Source organism: Maylandia zebra, linkage group LG13 (genome assembly GCF_041146795.1).
Source record: "Maylandia zebra isolate NMK-2024a linkage group LG13, Mzebra_GT3a, whole genome shotgun sequence".
Classification (NCBI taxonomy): Eukaryota; Metazoa; Chordata; class Actinopteri; order Cichliformes; family Cichlidae; genus Maylandia; species Maylandia zebra.
The window spans coordinates 27,445,737-27,462,413 of record NC_135179.1 but is presented as its reverse complement, the minus strand read 5'-3'; the positions used below and the strand labels follow the sequence as shown (position 1 = coordinate 27,462,413).

General features: G+C 41.4%; 1 protein-coding gene across 1 annotated transcript in view; it reads left to right on the top strand.

Annotated features, from left to right (window-relative positions):
- Positions 1-16,466, top strand: part of kndc1 (kinase non-catalytic C-lobe domain containing 1) — a 55,089-nt gene extending 38,623 nt beyond the window's left edge. The window contains exons 17-31 of the mRNA XM_004554555.4: positions 121-380; positions 1,447-1,808; positions 2,656-2,749; positions 2,863-2,960; positions 3,047-3,231; positions 4,943-5,053; positions 5,199-5,346; positions 5,433-5,591; positions 5,730-5,936; positions 6,069-6,151; positions 9,292-9,445; positions 10,164-10,286; positions 10,658-10,717; positions 11,160-11,317; positions 13,213-16,466. Coding sequence (XP_004554612.3) covers positions 121-380; positions 1,447-1,808; positions 2,656-2,749; positions 2,863-2,960; positions 3,047-3,231; positions 4,943-5,053; positions 5,199-5,346; positions 5,433-5,591; positions 5,730-5,936; positions 6,069-6,151; positions 9,292-9,445; positions 10,164-10,286; positions 10,658-10,717; positions 11,160-11,317; positions 13,213-13,441 — 2,431 coding nt within the window. The 3' untranslated portion in view covers positions 13,442-16,466. The remainder of the gene's footprint in view (positions 1-120; positions 381-1,446; positions 1,809-2,655; positions 2,750-2,862; positions 2,961-3,046; positions 3,232-4,942; positions 5,054-5,198; positions 5,347-5,432; positions 5,592-5,729; positions 5,937-6,068; positions 6,152-9,291; positions 9,446-10,163; positions 10,287-10,657; positions 10,718-11,159; positions 11,318-13,212) is intronic.
- The last annotated feature ends 211 nt before the right edge of the window (positions 16,467-16,677 follow it).

The following is a 16,677-nucleotide window of genomic DNA, read 5'->3' as shown; positions in this document are numbered from 1 at the left end:
GTTTTCTCTGAATTGCCTATTACCTGCTTACTTGAATGCATGTCATTGGCAATATTCCCCCAGTTAGTGCTAATTATTATTTGCTTTGAACATGCTGTGTGTTTTCTGTGCCCCGTGCAGCAGCTCTAATGATCAGCCTCCATCAAAGGCTGTGAAAAGGGCAACCGTTACCCCATCCTCGATAGCCGCTGTCAGGAGAGGGAAGAGAGAAGTTTGCCTGAACAGCTGTCTCGATCTGAATGGAAACTTCCGCCCGTCCAGTCCTGTTGCTGGGGATTTTTGGGAAGAAACCAAGGCCCAGTCCTGTCATGCAGAAAATAGGACTGTACTCGAGGATGTCAGATTGAGTTCAGAGCAAAATCAGCACTGCATCAGTGAAGGTAGGAGAAAGATTTGGTTGTTGACCTCTATCTCTTTTTTATTGGAGAGTTCTCACAGTCGGTTATATTTTGGATCCGTTTCTGAAATGCATAGGCTGAACTGGATGAACAAGTCAAATAAAAGTGCTCCCTCTCAGGCTCTGAGCATCACCTGTTTGAGCCCGCAGACTGAGGTTTTCATCTTCAGCTGTGAGTGATTGAGCCAGCCATGATTTCCTTTGAGATACATTTAAATTCAGCATATAATCTGATTTTAAAAATGGCATGTGAGGAAGATGGGATTGTTTAAGTTACAAACCTGCTCCCATAAATAGATTAGGGATTAGGAGACATTACTGCTGCTTACAGGAAATGTTGCTTTTTCACTTGCTCAAGTACAAGTAAAATAAACTTGTAACTAAGTACTATGTGCAAGTGCTGCATTGTAACACAGTACAACAAGCGCAGTACTTTTTTTTTCTTCTTAACTAAGTAGATGAAGGGATTTGATATTCATGCAGATTCTGTCCTGTTTTTAGATATCAAACTCCACCCTCTCTGTGATGTTTTGGTATATTTCTATCGCCTTGGCTGCTGACTGCAGTCATGAGGGCCATTGCCGGCTGTTGGATGCTGTTCTTAAGTTTGTGCCTCATTCAGAAGGGTCCAAGGCGTGCTAGCAAACTTGCAAAGGCTTTTTTCTTCTTCTCCCTTTTCTCTGAAACTCATTCCCGGTCAGTGACTTTCACACAAACACACACTTGGGTCTGTTTTTGTCATTACTGAAGTATGTTAGACATGGGCTGTCTTGATTACAGACAGGCTCTGAACAGATACTTGAAATTAAAAAAAAAGGATAGTGACTGAACTGTGAATTGGTTTAAGGGCATCTGTTAAACAGTAAGTGCATTGTGCAGCCACGAGAGGGTTAGCAACAAACACCCTCAGCGCCACCCTTGGATCTCTCCCTCTCTCTCTCTGTCTCTCTGTTTACTTCACAAATCCAGTTTGCCTTTTTTATACTCTCCATGTGATCCAATCCCTCTCTCTCTCTCTCTCTCTCTCTCTCTTCTGTCTTTATTTACAGTTCCAGGCGTGAACGCTGACAGTTCAGACTTGGGGGTCATGGAAGGAAGAGGTCATTCAGTGGGGGGCAGCGATGAAAGCCCCTCTGAAGCTGAGGTTCTATCAGAGAGAGAGGAAAGGCTTACAGGAGCCCACGATGAGCAGATGAGCCCAGACTGCTCCGAGGACATGGAGGACAGCGACTCCGTGGCGTCTGAGCGGCTTCTCTCCTCCGGTTTCAGAGCAGAGGGTCTTGGCCTCATTTCGAGCCCGGACTGGGCCTTGGCCTTCTTCGGCGAAGAGTGCTTTAGTCCCGATGTGATCCAGTATGCAGGGAATCTGGGACAGCACACAGGATCGCCATGTCTGGACGTAAAAGCACAGGTGGGTAAAGCTACGATGGCCACCGCCTCTGAATCATCCCTGACCTTAACCCTGAGCGTTTGAACGAACGGGAGATGCCATGATTTATTTATCACCTTTTCATGCCGCTTACATTAAATGTGTATGTATTAAATGTTATGCAATTTCAATGGATTATTCTATAAATTCATGTAAATGCAAATGTTTTATCGCTTTTTTAAGGCATTTGAAAAAAACTAATAAATACAGTCTTCTGTGCCCTGAGCCGAGATAAGTTATTTCCATCAAAATATCCTCGAAGTTAAAGTTTAAATCGTTTTGGTTGTGCTGCTTGAGGTTGAAATCGAGTGCTTCTCTGTTTCATTCAGCTCCTCACCTGGTCGAGTTTTTTGATTAAGCGTGGGACTTATTTTCCTATCTGTAATGAAGTGGGGCACGGTCAGGCTTTGGGGTAAATAGGACGAGAACATGTGGGGGACTTTAGGGTAATTGGCATATTATTCTCTCCAAACTGGATCTGAATATTAATATGTTGAACTTAGCCCCTCAGCAGAGAAAGTTATTATCATTTGCAAAAGAATATTAATGAATCATCCTTGTGTTTGAGCGCTTTGATGGCACCACTGCTCCTTCTGAAGGTTTGCGTGAAAGCTAATAAACGTACCTTAAGAGCTGCGATGCTGCGACTTCTTACTCAGTTCACTTCAAAAGAGCTGTTGCTTTCTGTTGCCACGGTGAAGAGAGGACAAAAAAAAAACAAAAACACTGGCCCATACACACTTAAAACGCCCGACGGCTTCTTTCAGCAGAAGGCATGTGGTGCAGTTTTAGGGCCTTTGTATGATTCTGTGTGATTTCCTTTGAACAGGAACTGCAGCAGCAGCTTGTAATTGAAACAAGGAATCTAAAGAAAACAAGAAATTTCTACCAGAAGTTGATTCAACAAGAGAGGAAAAACAAAGGTTGGGTGCTCGTTTTAACACGCCGCAGGAGTATGAAAATGGCAAAATGCTGTGTTTCTGATACAGCATGTAAAGACTGTGTGTGTGTATTGTACCTTTATTGTATTCCAAAGGTCCTGAGAGCAAGCCAATGCTCTTTAAACTCAAGTCACAGCTCGAGGAACTCAGGTCCAAAGTAGCCTTCTTGGATAGTGTGAAGAAATACCTCGAGGTACAGAAGCTTACCCAAAAATCTTATGCATCATACTTAACAACCCAGTTCTTGTAAGCTTGATAGAATTTCTTTCATTTCCACAGATTCTCAGTGTGGATCAGTGGGGTTTGGAGCTTTCGTTGCTCCCCGCTTTGGCTGTCTGTGAACTCGAGTCGTTGGACCTCGAGTCCTCAGAGGACATTTCAGTCTTGAGTTTTGGTACCAGCAAAGGGAAGAGCACTCTGCAGGCTGGATCTTCTCTGGGCCTCATGGCATACCTCTACGCCAGGTACATTTGATTGAGGGTCGATTTTCTTTTCTTTTCTTTTTTTCTAGTCAAGTTTTACAGTGCTGTGATCCAGGTCATAGGCTGAGTTATTTAACCTTCCGTCTGCTTTTTATGTGTCCAACAAAGGGATTTTACAGAGTCAAAAGAGTGTATTCACTTACAACGGGAAACTTAAGAATATATTTGATGTTTTATTGATGTGTTTTTTCTAAAATAAGGCCTTTATTACAGCTGGAATTTTTTATTTGCAGGGTATTTTTTCTCAGTAATGCTGACTAATTGTAAGGATGTCAGCATACTACACTTATATACTATATTGGCTGATAGGCAGCATACCTGCTAAACTTGAGGGCTTAAAAATTTGAACTAGGTACGAAACATTTGATCAAAAGGTGCAATTAGTTGAAACTGGAAGTGCAGTTTTTCTCTGATTTGCATTCTGGTTGGCTGTGAAGTCACGCTCCACAGTAATCAGCTGAGCTCACGTCCAGCCCTCAGCTGACGGCTCAGGTGATCCCCTTTTATTACCTCTAGGTGATATTATTGTAATTTATTATATTTTTGTTTGAGCCAATAAAGACTACACAAACTACAGCTTGTCCAAAAACTCAGAAACCAGACTTTCCTCTATTTTAGCTTCGCTTCATTGGTTATTGGTTAATTGATTTGGGGATTTTTTTCTGTGAAATTTAAGGCCCTTTCTGGGCTCACACCAAGCTGTGTTTCAGCTCTCCTGACACCGTTTGCGCGTAACCTGAGGTCCTCAGCCGAAGCTCTTCTGGTCGTCCTGCAGTCTCAGCTGAGGTCCGAGAGCGATGGGGCTTCTTCTGTCAGGGCATGCGCGCTTTGAAGCGGTTTCCCTCCTTCCTGCATTTTTCGAGTTACCAGTTGTCTGATTGTTGTGACGATCATTTAAATGAGCGGCGTTATTGCACTGGGTGGGACATGTAACTGTATCGTCAGTGGAATTAACCTCAAACAGCATCAGCTGTAAGATCTACAATAGCTTCTTAGCTCGGTCAGATAGCATTTGCAGTGTTTCTTCCACCTTTTTGTCTTTCTGCTGTCTTCTCCTGTGCTTAAGAAACTTTTAAGGCTCTCAAACATCATCCTCCACACATCAAACTGTTTCCCCTTAGATCCCTCCAAGATTTTGGGGGCTTTATTGCCAGTAGTACAACTTACAGACAATTTTGGCATTTTTTTGTCCTCAACAATTGGCTCACAGATTTTAGCTTTTAATTTGCCTTAAAGTCAAAGTGCAGGTTCAGCTAAACACAGAGGGTCTTTATAAATTCCCATTTATCTGGCCGCTCACATGAGACCCACCACCACTGGACAATGTTGTGATTTTAGTGACGTCACTGCTCCCTCACATTGAAAGGAGTCGTTAAAGTAGCTTAGGGCACCTTGGAAGGATCTCTCCCTAAAATGCTTTGTGAAATTTACACATCTGTGTGGGAAAAGATCCAGATGTAGGACATGTAGGGTAACTCACATATAGCAGGAAGTTGCTTCAGAGTTCCTTCAACTTCACCTCTTGTATGTTATATTTGCCGGGTCTGGACGGTTTGCGAATGTTTTTATATTCCTTTCTGTATATTATGTATCTGTTCTACATATCGTGTTTCTTTTTTTTCTATATATCATGTTTCTAATAATGCCTTGTGTTGATTTCTAATTAGTGTCTCTATGATTGTTTTCATCACAGAAATGCAGCTGTGGAGGGCTACATCCAGCAGTTCCTGTATACGTATCGTTTCTTCTGCACTCCTGAGCAGTTACTGCAGTTCATAATGAATAAATTCATCTGTGCTGTAAGGTAAAGTACAACCAGCAGCTCAGGACGACAGAGGAACAGCTCTGAGCAGTGTGCAGTTCCAATTCTTCCAATAAATGACTAATCAAAATGTGGCACACGGTATGAAACACGTTACATGTGGGTTTTATTTCTTTTCCCATTTCAGGGAGGGACCTGATTTGTCAGGAGACAGTGAAAAGGTTTTCCATCGGAGTTTGCACTTGCTTCACTTCTGGATAACAGACTGCAGAACAGTGGACTTTGTGCCTAACTCCAGCCTCGTGGACGTGTTAGAAAAGTTCCTTAATACTGAGGTAGCCAGATATGTACACACTGTGTACAGCGCCATTCCTTTGAATGAAAAATATTCTCAAATATTCTCCATTTAATGCTTCCACAGGTGATTCCTGTAGACAGCCAAGGGGAAGCCTTGCTTATTGGTCTTCACAGCCCGCTGAGTATGAGTGCAGCAAGCCATCTGACAGGGAGCCTAATCAGCTTTGACGAAGTCGATGACTCTGGGTGTTTGCATTCATCTACTGAGGATCTTGGGAAAAAGGTCAATATTTACATTCTTGTTGTTGAGCCAAATTTCATCTTGATCTATTTTCCAATAAGATCAGATCCCTTAACAAGAAGTCTTTATTGCCCTAAACATGGCTTCCCAGATTTCTAAGCCTCTGTGTGAACTTTGCAGTGGAGGATCTCGCGAGTGGTGGAGCCCTCTGCATCCATGTCTAAAGAGAAGGCCTTCTCCATTGCTGTGGCTCTGCCCATGCCTTGTCACCGCTCCCTGATGGATGAGCTCTCCAGCACTTGCTTGCACAATGAAGAACGACTGCCCTTCAGCCAAAATGAGTACAGTGCACAGCACATAGCCCAACAGCTCACGCTCCTGCAGCAGGTAGCACACCATTTATGTGACTGGTACACCACCTAATGTTGTTATCATTTCAAGCCACTAGAGGGAGCCGTGTCTCTAAGAATTCACCAGCTTGTCATGTTGCATCTTGTATTTGTAACTCTTGTAATGCAGGAAATGTTCCAAGGATGCCATCCAGTTCATTTACTCAACTCCAGAATACAAGGAGTCAGGGACAAAGTCTCAACCCCGAACAAGTGAGTACAAAAGCTATAAAGCCTGCATTAGAGAGCCTCTGAAAGCCTCTGAAATAGCTTTCACAGCACCTTGGCAAACGATCAGAGGTCTCTGGCCCTCTATTATGAAAGGATTTTTAGGTGCAGAGCATTTGAATGTTTATGCACAATCACCCACAGCTGCTCAATTGTGCTGAGAAGTGTTGCCTGTGAAGGTCGCAGTGTATGATTAACATCATTTTCATACCCCATCAAACATTCAGTGACCTGTATAGAAAAACTGTTCAGCGTCCCCACTCACAGATTCACTTCATTTCTTTCTCTGCTGTTTCTTCCAGTCTTTATGCAGAGTGTGTGTTCCATATACAAACACCTGTTTGTACTTCTTCTCTGCACAGTACATGAAATACTAAAATTATCATATATCTATTTAACCATATGCATACTGAAGATTTTACTTATAAAGTTTCCATCAACACCTAGGTCTGCTCTACATTCTACTTATTGGAAGGCTGGTAGTTCGCTAACTGGCTACTACAATCTTTGGCAAGAAACTGAACCGCAGCTTGCTCCTGATGAGTTCATCAGAGTGTGAATGTGTGGGAAGCACACAGACGTTGGACGAGGGAGTTGGCAGGTTATTAAAGACAATTTAGTTGTGATACTGAGCTCAAACTAAACTGCCTAATCTTCACTGGCTCATTTTCCAGAATACACCTTTAGGTAGGGCTGCTCGATTATGGCAAAAATGATAATCACGATTATTTTCACTGAAATTGAGATCTCGAATATTTGACGATATTTATTTAACCCTTACGACCTACTATAGAACCAAGTCCGCCAGAGCTTATATTATTTTTTACATGTTGTAGTGCCATTTGTGGGAGCATCTCAAGTTGCTATACAACTGTTATAGCCCATATTTTAATAATATGTATGCATTAAGTCCATAGTAACTACATTAATTGCAAAAAAGTGCAATAAACTACAAAAAAATTGAAAATCATTTTTGTTTTGTTTTTTTACATATATTTCTACTTGGAGAAATTTAAGAGGTTTATCCCTCAAAACTTTAAATACAAAAAAGTTGCAAAAATAGTTTACACCAACAGGAAATTTATTTTGAGTGTCTTCATAGTTTTATTTTGGAGATACACCAATTTTTATATACTGCAGGAAAAACAAAAAAACAATCCTATGATGCAAATTTGCAAAGAAAACAGCATGTGCATCAAAATAAACTATTTCCAGCAGTGCAATTCGAGTTCTAAGCATCCCAGAAACTATTCAGAAAAGTCAAACATGACCAGTATAGGCTTTTAAGGCCTACAAGTAAAAAACTACAACTTCCGCGAAAATGACGTCACTTCCGGTTTCGGCCAGGAAATTGCGGACATGCGATGTGCTGACATCTGTTTCACTGTGGGAAGTGTTAAGAACAGCTGGTCGGATCGGCAAAGCGTGTTTCTGGAATATTATGTTTTTGTTCCTGCAAGCGCTTTTTATGCAGTTTTTGCAAAGCTTTATGTGGAAGGAAACCGTGACCGAGGACAAGCTGATGGCATCAGATGTAAGTACAACTCCTCCGGTTTCATATGCAAAACAAATTATTGCGCTAGCTTACGTGGTTCAGGTACAGGGATTTAAAAATAGTTACGCAAAACGGAGCGTGCTGCTCTGACCGGCTTTAAAGGGTTAACAATGACTTTAAAAAATAATATAAAATAGTGTGCAACACCACTGAAGTTTTTTTTTACCTCTCTTTTCAACCAACGGCAGTCACTCTCCTCTCCAAATAACTTCTGCTTAGCTTTCCGAGCTTCCCTCGGGTCCTCTTAATCAGCGGTCTCCAACCTTTTTTGCGCCACGGACCGTTTATGCCCCACAATATTTTCACGGACCGGTGTTGTGCCAAAAAGTGATTGTCTGCCAAAAACTGATTTCCGGTATTTGCCAAAAAGCGATTGCTCATATTTAAAGTGCTATAAGTAACTTGTTGGGCTATAATATGTTAAACATATGTCAAATGCATCCCTTATGGATGACATAAAGACACAAAAATAAAGTTCTATCTTATCTTATCTTAATCGGCTCAGTCATTTTTAATGATCGTTGAAAGTCCAGATCGTAATCGTGATTAAAATTCGATTCATTGAGCAGCCCTACCTTTAGGTCAACATATCCTCCAGTGTCAAAGGTCTTTGGATCCACCTTGGACAATACTTTACTGCACACAGTAGTGTTTCACTTTCAGTCTGCTTCCACCCACACTTCTACAGCTTTTCCTTTTGCTTTAGGAAGAAGGGTAAATAAAAGATTAAATGACAGAAAATTTCCTGTTTTTCATATCTGCTATGGAATTTTTTTTACAGTCCATCCATGGCAAGAATTATTTTCTGCGAATTAACAAATTCTTCATTTTTATAAATACAACACACTTTGAGCAATGAGCTCCCGGGACATTTTCTGCAATTACACATTTACGACGGAAAAAACCTGTTTAGTTAAATGTTTTTACACTGACAGAAAGAGGAGTTTCACTGGTGTGGCCCACTTAATATCACAGTGGGCAGTATGTGGCCCACCATGAAAAATGAGTTTGACATCCCTGAACTAGACTCTGTGAAACAGTTTAAATCACAACTCTAAACCCACCTGTAGCAATCATTTCTGTGGGCTCTCACAACGCTTGACCTGAGCGTTCATCACAGTTAAACTTTGACTGAATGGTATGCATGTGGCTAGTTCTGCTTTTATAGTCGAACAGAATTTAAAGAAAGTCAAGATTTTAGATTTTAGTGAGTTTAAATTTGGCAGAAAAACGCTGTTACTGCTTTACAAAAGACACAAACAAAGAGGAGCTATGAATAACTGTGGGCTTCACTGTGTATCAAATGTAAATTGTGCAGTTATGTCTTGTAGTGTGTGGGTGGGACGACTCTTCAGGTGACATCTAGAAAAACATGAAAGGTCCAGGTGAATGCCAGATAAACAAAGTATAATATTTTCCACAAGTGGAAGTACCCATCACAGCTTCCCTGGAAAAATACAAAATTTGAAAATCTAAAGATGTTCTTTAATACATGGGATTTTTGGTGGGCGCTTACTTAGAGCCATAAAATCCAGTGAAGATTTTCCGACATCTCACGCTCTCCTAACAGAAATGTGTCGCAGCATATTCCACCAGCAGAGGGGAGCAGTGGGCTTGCACGTGAGGGGCCAGCTTCAGAGAGCTACCTTCAGCGGCTGCTCACGTACGCTGATAGTGTCACTAACTGGATCTCTGCTGAAATAGTCATCTGCGACTCTGTCAAGGTGAGAGGACTCATAACTCGGTGGGAGTTTATTCCCCGGTGAGAATAAAAGGGAGTGATCGCTGTCACAGCGCGGGCTTTGATTTCTCACGTGAACTCTGGTGTCAGTCACAGGCTGAAAGTAGCTTCTTTATTTAACTGTTTAATAAGTCTCACAAAAAGCCGAGCAAACCAATGAGAATACATCTTGAGAACACACTAGATGTTCAGCTGTTTTAGGACTTATCCGTGCACTTTGGAGCATTTTTCACACCGTTATGACAAATACTCTGACTATTTAAAGAGCACTTAAACTATCTTTGCACTTCCTCACCTCAGCTTTACCTCATTCTTTCAGTTATTTGTGTTGCTTATGATTTCTATGACAAGGACAACAGCTTTCATTGCTTCCCAAAAAAGCAGCTCCTGGACAAATGTGGATTCACTCCTACTGATTTAAGCTGTCCTCATAAAGGAGCTTCAAGTGCAGCTCTCAGATGAACACTTTCCACACACGTTAAATAATTTTCACATTGATATCTTTTTCAAGAAAGCAGATGAGTAATAGATAAAACATAGTGTCCACAAAGCACTTTGACATGTAACATGTTTCATATATTGCCAGTGTACGTGTGTATTAATGCAGCCTGAGAGAGCTGCGTGATTTTAGCATTTTGCTTTGTCTGCCTTTTTTTGTTTTGTTTATTTTTGTTTCTCTTGCAATCTCTCCTCCCCTGCAGAAGCAAGTTGCTCTGCTGACCAAGTATCTGTGGATAGGAAAGCACTGCTACGAATCGAGGAACTTTTCCACGGCCATGCAGGTCCTCGGAGGTCTGGAGAACGTGATTGTCAGGCAATTACCGGTAAGGCTCCGTGACAATGCTTTCCTCCTCACACAAGTTTGTGCAATAACTTGCTGCCCCTCAAGCTAAATGTTTCCCTCTACTGCGAGAAGGTTTGGATGGTGTTTAATTAGTTTCACAAATAAAAAAATTCAAATTAATCTATTCAAATAAGATGTAGGAAGAACAAACACAGCGAGGAAGAATGTGCCCCCCACCCCCCCACTCTGAAAAGCAGTGATTAAAAAAAACAACAAAAAAAACAGAGTTGGGGAAAATAGGAGAAATTTCCATATATCCATCTGCAGGGAGGTGCCGTTCACTGAGTGTTGCTATATGGAAGCTGCTGTTTTGGTGATGATTAATAAAACTACTGTTGCCTTTGCCAACAGGCGTGGAAACATCTGTCGTCCAAGGTGTGTGAGATTCTGGAGGAGCTACGAGCTGTGCAGGTGTGTGCGTGTGTGTGTGTTTGAGCATGAGCACACACGGATGGTGTTTGTAACTGAAGGCTAGGATGGCCACATATTGTGAAACTGGGCTGCAGGGCAAACAAATCAATAGAAAAACAGCTTCGAGCTACTTTCCCGGGTGTCGTGTGCTTACAGCTGGTTCTCCTGCTCCAAGTTGCTCAAAAAAACCCAAAAAACCTGACACATTACACAAAATGAAACACTTGCCGACTTCTCTATTTTAGCTGTAATAGTTTGTAGGATAAATTGCGTGGCCTATTGACTATGAAATGTCCAAAGGGTTGACTTTTTTTTTCTTTTTAATCTTCCGAGGCTCTCGCTATCACCTCTGCACTGGACTCCATCAAGTATCTTTGACCTGATTTTCTCTGCCAGTAAGAGCGTATTTATTCACTGTGTGGATGTATTGCTTCCTAATCAGGTTTTTCTGAAGAGTGATGATCTGTGTCTTATGGGAGGTGAACATACAACAAAGAAGCCCACGCTGCCCTCAGCCCACATCCTGGCTATGCACGTGCAGCAGCTAGAGATCGGAGCTTTCACTCTCACCACCGGGGCTTACAAATGGACCAAACTGAGGTACGCTGTGTCTGATGTATGGTATAGTATTTATGGTACTATCTTGCTAGCCTGCTCACCTTTGGATTTTTATCGTAAATAATAAAAACAGTGTCGGATGTGAGGCATGACCACTGAATGCCCCCCTCCCCCCCACACGCACTCTACTTCTGTAGGTAGCCTGAGCTTCTTATATAATATTACGCAACAGTATATTTCTAACTAACAAGGCAGCATATTCGGGCTCTCTTGACAGGTACTTTCTTTAAAGATAGAACATGTTTTGGGGTCAAGAAAGAAGTCAAATGTAAAGTGTCAGATGTGACATATTTGCGATATTAATATCCCCATATGTCAGTGTAATCTCCTAAATTTTGCAATGCAAACGAAGGCAGAAAAATTTTAAGTGCAATTTAAAGATAAAAGACACGTTATTAAAGTTTGACCTTATTTAACCTTGAAGAAAACCTCTGAGGTCTGAAGTCATGTGATATGTAGAATCCCAACATACATAATTCCCTACTTGTCTACATGTTGTGTTACAAACAATGGCAGTAAAACAGATAGTTTTAAAAAGCTCTGCATAGCATTTCTATCACTTTGACTTTCTCAGCCTACTGACCTTGAAGGAGAGGTCAGAGGTCAAACACAATATCTTAAGTCTTCATGCAATACTTTCTATATGATGACAATACACACCACAGTGGTAAATGTCATAGTAGTTCTAAGTTATATGACTTTCTGTCCATCTTCGACCAATAGGGTTAGGGTAAATCACTAAGCTGACCTTGAAGATCTTGGTGACCTCACTTTACACCACTACAAGGTTTTATCAGAAGTCATTCAAAACTTGTTGAGCTGTTGTGTTTAGAGACAGAATGAAACACGCGCTCACAGAAGCTGCCAAATAACATGAGCACCTTGGCGAAGGTAAAAATTAAAATAGTGGTGAGGTAACACTTGGCAAACACATTAAGTGAAAGTATGCTTTTGTTACTACTGATGATAAAACGTTCCTTCCGTCTCATTTCATAGATGCTAATATGGAGTAATATAAGAGCAAGCATGGCTAATTATGTGTACACACATTAGAAAAACACACATGCCAACACATTCTGAGCAGTCATCATGAGGACTGCTAACTAATGACTGCCAGTAACGAACGGCAAGTTGTGCCGGTCGAATATTTGTTGAAACGTGGAATCAAAGTGATGACAAGCAGCCAAAGTCCTACATGTGCATAATTCTCCTTATCAAGATCCCCACAAAAATATCACTAGGAATCATAAAGTGTTATTATACTGCATGCTGGAATTTGCACTAATGTCAGAGTTAAAGGAGTGATGCTGTTCAAACATGCATACAGCCAGTAAAGTTAGCTTGCTACCTGTCCCTGGAGTAACCTAAAGTATGAATAGTTAGTGCCATTAACTTAAAATGAGCTCAGGCCTCATATTCTGTGAATCCATCTACAACAAAGTCAGCCAGCAGGAAGCATTTTCCTGTGTCCTTCTCCTTCGTTCCAATATGGCTGACCAGATGCTGAGGTCACAACACGTGGCGGCTGGATGGTGATGGCACAGCTGTTGAATTCGAGGTGTCGGTTAGGGTAGCGCTAGCACCAGATGGCGCCTGTGGGATGGCGTTTGATTGGAAGAAAAGGTTTCGGGCCAGATGCTGAGAGGTGACGCAGTGTAGCCAGATGCTGGGGTCACGAGCATGTCTAGCAGAGACAGCTGGTTACTGTGGACCCTGGGCTATCCCTGCTCTCTAAACCAGGTCGCAGGCAAAGCTAAGAATGCTGCTTACAAGAAAAAAACACCACCTAGGTATTCTTATAATGGTGTCACTGTTACTTTGTTGTGTCTCCCCATTTCATGTTGTGCTCATCCTCATCGTTCCGTCACTGGTTGTAGGAGCATAGCAAAGGTTGTGAGTCAGGTCCATGCCTTCCAAGAGGCCGTGTACCCTTACAGCCCAGACCGGGACCTGCAGGGCTACCTTCGCCGCCGCATCGCCCGGTTCACCACCTCGGACATCCACCTCTTGGCCGCCAACAGCGATGCCAACTTCCAGCAGTCGAGCGAGCGCCAGACACGGAGGATCCAGGACACACTGAGGAGGGTTAAGGCCACCTTCCAGTGAGACATGCTTTCACAGCCCGGCGTTAGAGGTCAACACCTGGATATGTACGAGCCAAAAAGTGAGGCGCCATGTCCAGACCACAGTGCGCAGACACTCCCTGGTCCCAGACTGGAAAATATTTTCTGATATCAATTGACTGTTTGTCAAAAACACCTTAACTTTAGTCAGTAATATAGAATCTGAGGTGAACTTAGCTAAAAGCTCTGTGTATGAACAGGTTCTGCTGTTGTTCCCACATGCTTGATTTTCATGTTAGCATTTTTTTCCTATAAACCAACAGGAGTAGTGGGTAATTTTTTCTTCCTCAGCTAATACTGACATTCTTCTTCTGTAATTTAGCTGTTAAAACCTGTATGTAAGCATATCTGGACTAAACATGGCAGCTGTACAATGCTTGTCCAACACCAAGATCGGATTAAAAAAGTGAGTTACTGTGCGAGGGCCTAAAACACAAAAAGCCAAAGGTTCTTTATATAGCAGTGTAGTAATATGATCAATTATAAGATATTTAGAATATGCACCATTAAGCAAAATATCAGCTGATATGTGAGGAGCCTTAAGGGGAACTTCCAAAATGACCTTTTTTGGCACCTTTTGGAAGCATTTGTAAAGATTTTATTTCTGCAAATATTTTTGTTTTATACAGAAACATTAGAAATCCTCTCACTAGTTTCCTCATACCAGTAGTTTGGTTTTCACTTAAATCTCCCGACAACTAACTAACTGACTGTTACAGCTTCACCGATTCTTAACTCTTAATTTAGCGCCGTCGTGAGGTCAGGTTTGTTTCATTAATACTTCAGCTCTGGATGTCACACTTATTAAGTCCCGGGGCACATACGGTATAATTTGATCTTCAATGAGTACAATTTTCACGTCATAACCTTTATTAAAAAAAAAAGCTTTTCCACACTAAGTAAAGCTGTCATCATCCTTTAATTACAATTTACAGATAAGAGCAGATCTATGAAGTCGAAAAAAACTTTTGTAACTTGTGGTTCTTTTATGATTCAAATAATTTTTCTAGATATAAAACTGCTTTTTCATTTTCTGATACATTTTTACTACAGTGGAGTTATGCTAGCACTGCATGAACACACCAGGGATACTAGTGCATTTTAATAAAAGCAGAAAGAAGAAGTCATTAATGAATTCACAGCTATTTCTATACTTTGGACTGCAGTGGAGCCTCTGGCAGCAAGTTCTGGTTGCATGCTTGACATTTCTGCTTTGAGTTTAGAGCAGACTAAGAAAACTTTGTGTTTACATCTAACTCAAATTTAACAACACATTAAACTTTGAGCGTAAAATGTGGCTTGCAAACTTTAACACTAGCAGCAGTGTCATTGTGAGCATGTTGGACTGCTGACGTTAGCATTTACCACAAAGCATCGATGTGTTGTGATTGTTATAAGAACTGGACGCTGGATTCAAAGACAGTTCCTCCTCAGCAGCAATTAACATGCCTGTCAGCCCATAAGACAAAAAGACACTATTTTCAGGTAAATGATGTCGTCGTGTCACTTCTTTGGGATTTTTATTTTAACCAGAACTGCTCTGGCTACAGTGTTAATCAAACTGCTTGGACTTGGTCATAAATTCTCTTCATTATGATTTTTATTGATCTCAGCTCGATGATTAAACCACAAAGACGGTCTCCGCAGTTTCAATCTTTTAATAGGTACAGTAAGAAAATGCTGCTGTAGTTGAGCACTCAGTGATGCCAACGACATCAAAAAGTTTCAGAATCTCTGGAAAGCAGTGAGCACTGAGCGGGAACTTTTTCCTGTTTCGATTGACACGGCATTTAATTTAGACGCTGTTAATATCATTGGAAATGCAGTTCCTCAAAATGTTCTCGGTTCCTTGGAACTTGTGGGAGATCCAAGTTCTGTTCTGAAGGGAATTCATATGGTTTTCTACACAAACGTGACTGAAATGACTGTGAAAACATAATGAAAGAGAGAACTGTGATTCTGCACAAATAGCAGTCACAATGTAAAGTGAATGCGAGATTATTGAGGACTCCATTATTTCAGCTGATATTGTGCGTACACGGTGCATATTCCAAAATGATTAAAGGCCCGCGTTTCATTATATCACCACACAGCAAAACCTGCAGAGCATGAGTAATTGCATCAGAGGAAAGTAGTGGAGGTAAATAGGTTGCAAACTTTGAATCCAGCCATGTCAGTCATTCAAGTGAAATAAAGCACGATTATTTCTTTTCTTTTTTCCTTTTTAAAGTTCAACACAGAGGTGGTACGAGATTAAGTGGCACAGTTTGGCTCCAGTTGTCCCCGCAGAGGGAAGGCTCGCTTCAGATCCAAAAATGTGTTTCTGATTGATCACCTTATTTTTTTGTATGAAAAATCCTTTCTAGCTATTATGAGATTTCTCTTATCCAGTATTGCAGCGGGCCCATCCACTGCTCCTTCACAGTCAGCAGATCTCAACCTAATTGAGGGGACATTGCAGTCTGATGCATTCTCCAAAACACCAAAAGAGGGGATGGTCTTTGGGGGAATGGTTTTCCATCCCTCCAGTAGCTTTCCAGACACCTGAAAAATCAATGCCAAGGAGCACTGAAGATATTCCTGTGACACATGGTGGGTGAACACCTTTCTAAAACACTTGATGTTGTTTTTCCTCTCGCTGGTCACAAGCCTATAGCTTCTATTTGTTTACCAATTAGGATTTGAAATAAGAATTACATGACTAGATTGATAAATTAAAATATAATAATCCCATTTAAACAGCGCCATGTGTAGTAATTGCATTCATTAAGAATAGCGTGTGGTGAAATGCAGAAAGACACGCTCACAGTCGTGACAAAAACTTGCCATTACCGAGCAAATGATGGAACATAATGAGATGTCGGCATGCAAAATGTTACTCGAGGAATGATGTTCAGCCTGTGTCTGCTGTCTGTTCTCGCACGCGGTGAAACCCAGCGTGGAGATGGAATGTGACGTGCTATGACGATTTGCTTAATATGGCCAAATAAATGAGATTTTATAAACCTTCTCTTGCCAGAGCTCATTATTGTCAGACAACATCCGTGATAGATTGGCCGTATGGCAGGTTAGAGTGCTGTTGTATCAGGCAGAGAGCTGTTGCTTGGGTTTCCGTCTTCCTGCAGTTTACAGGATTAAAATGTCATTTATAGTGTGGGGAGTTATATTATGATGGCTACACTAAGTTTTAAGCTGGAGTAAACCTTCTGACCACAATCT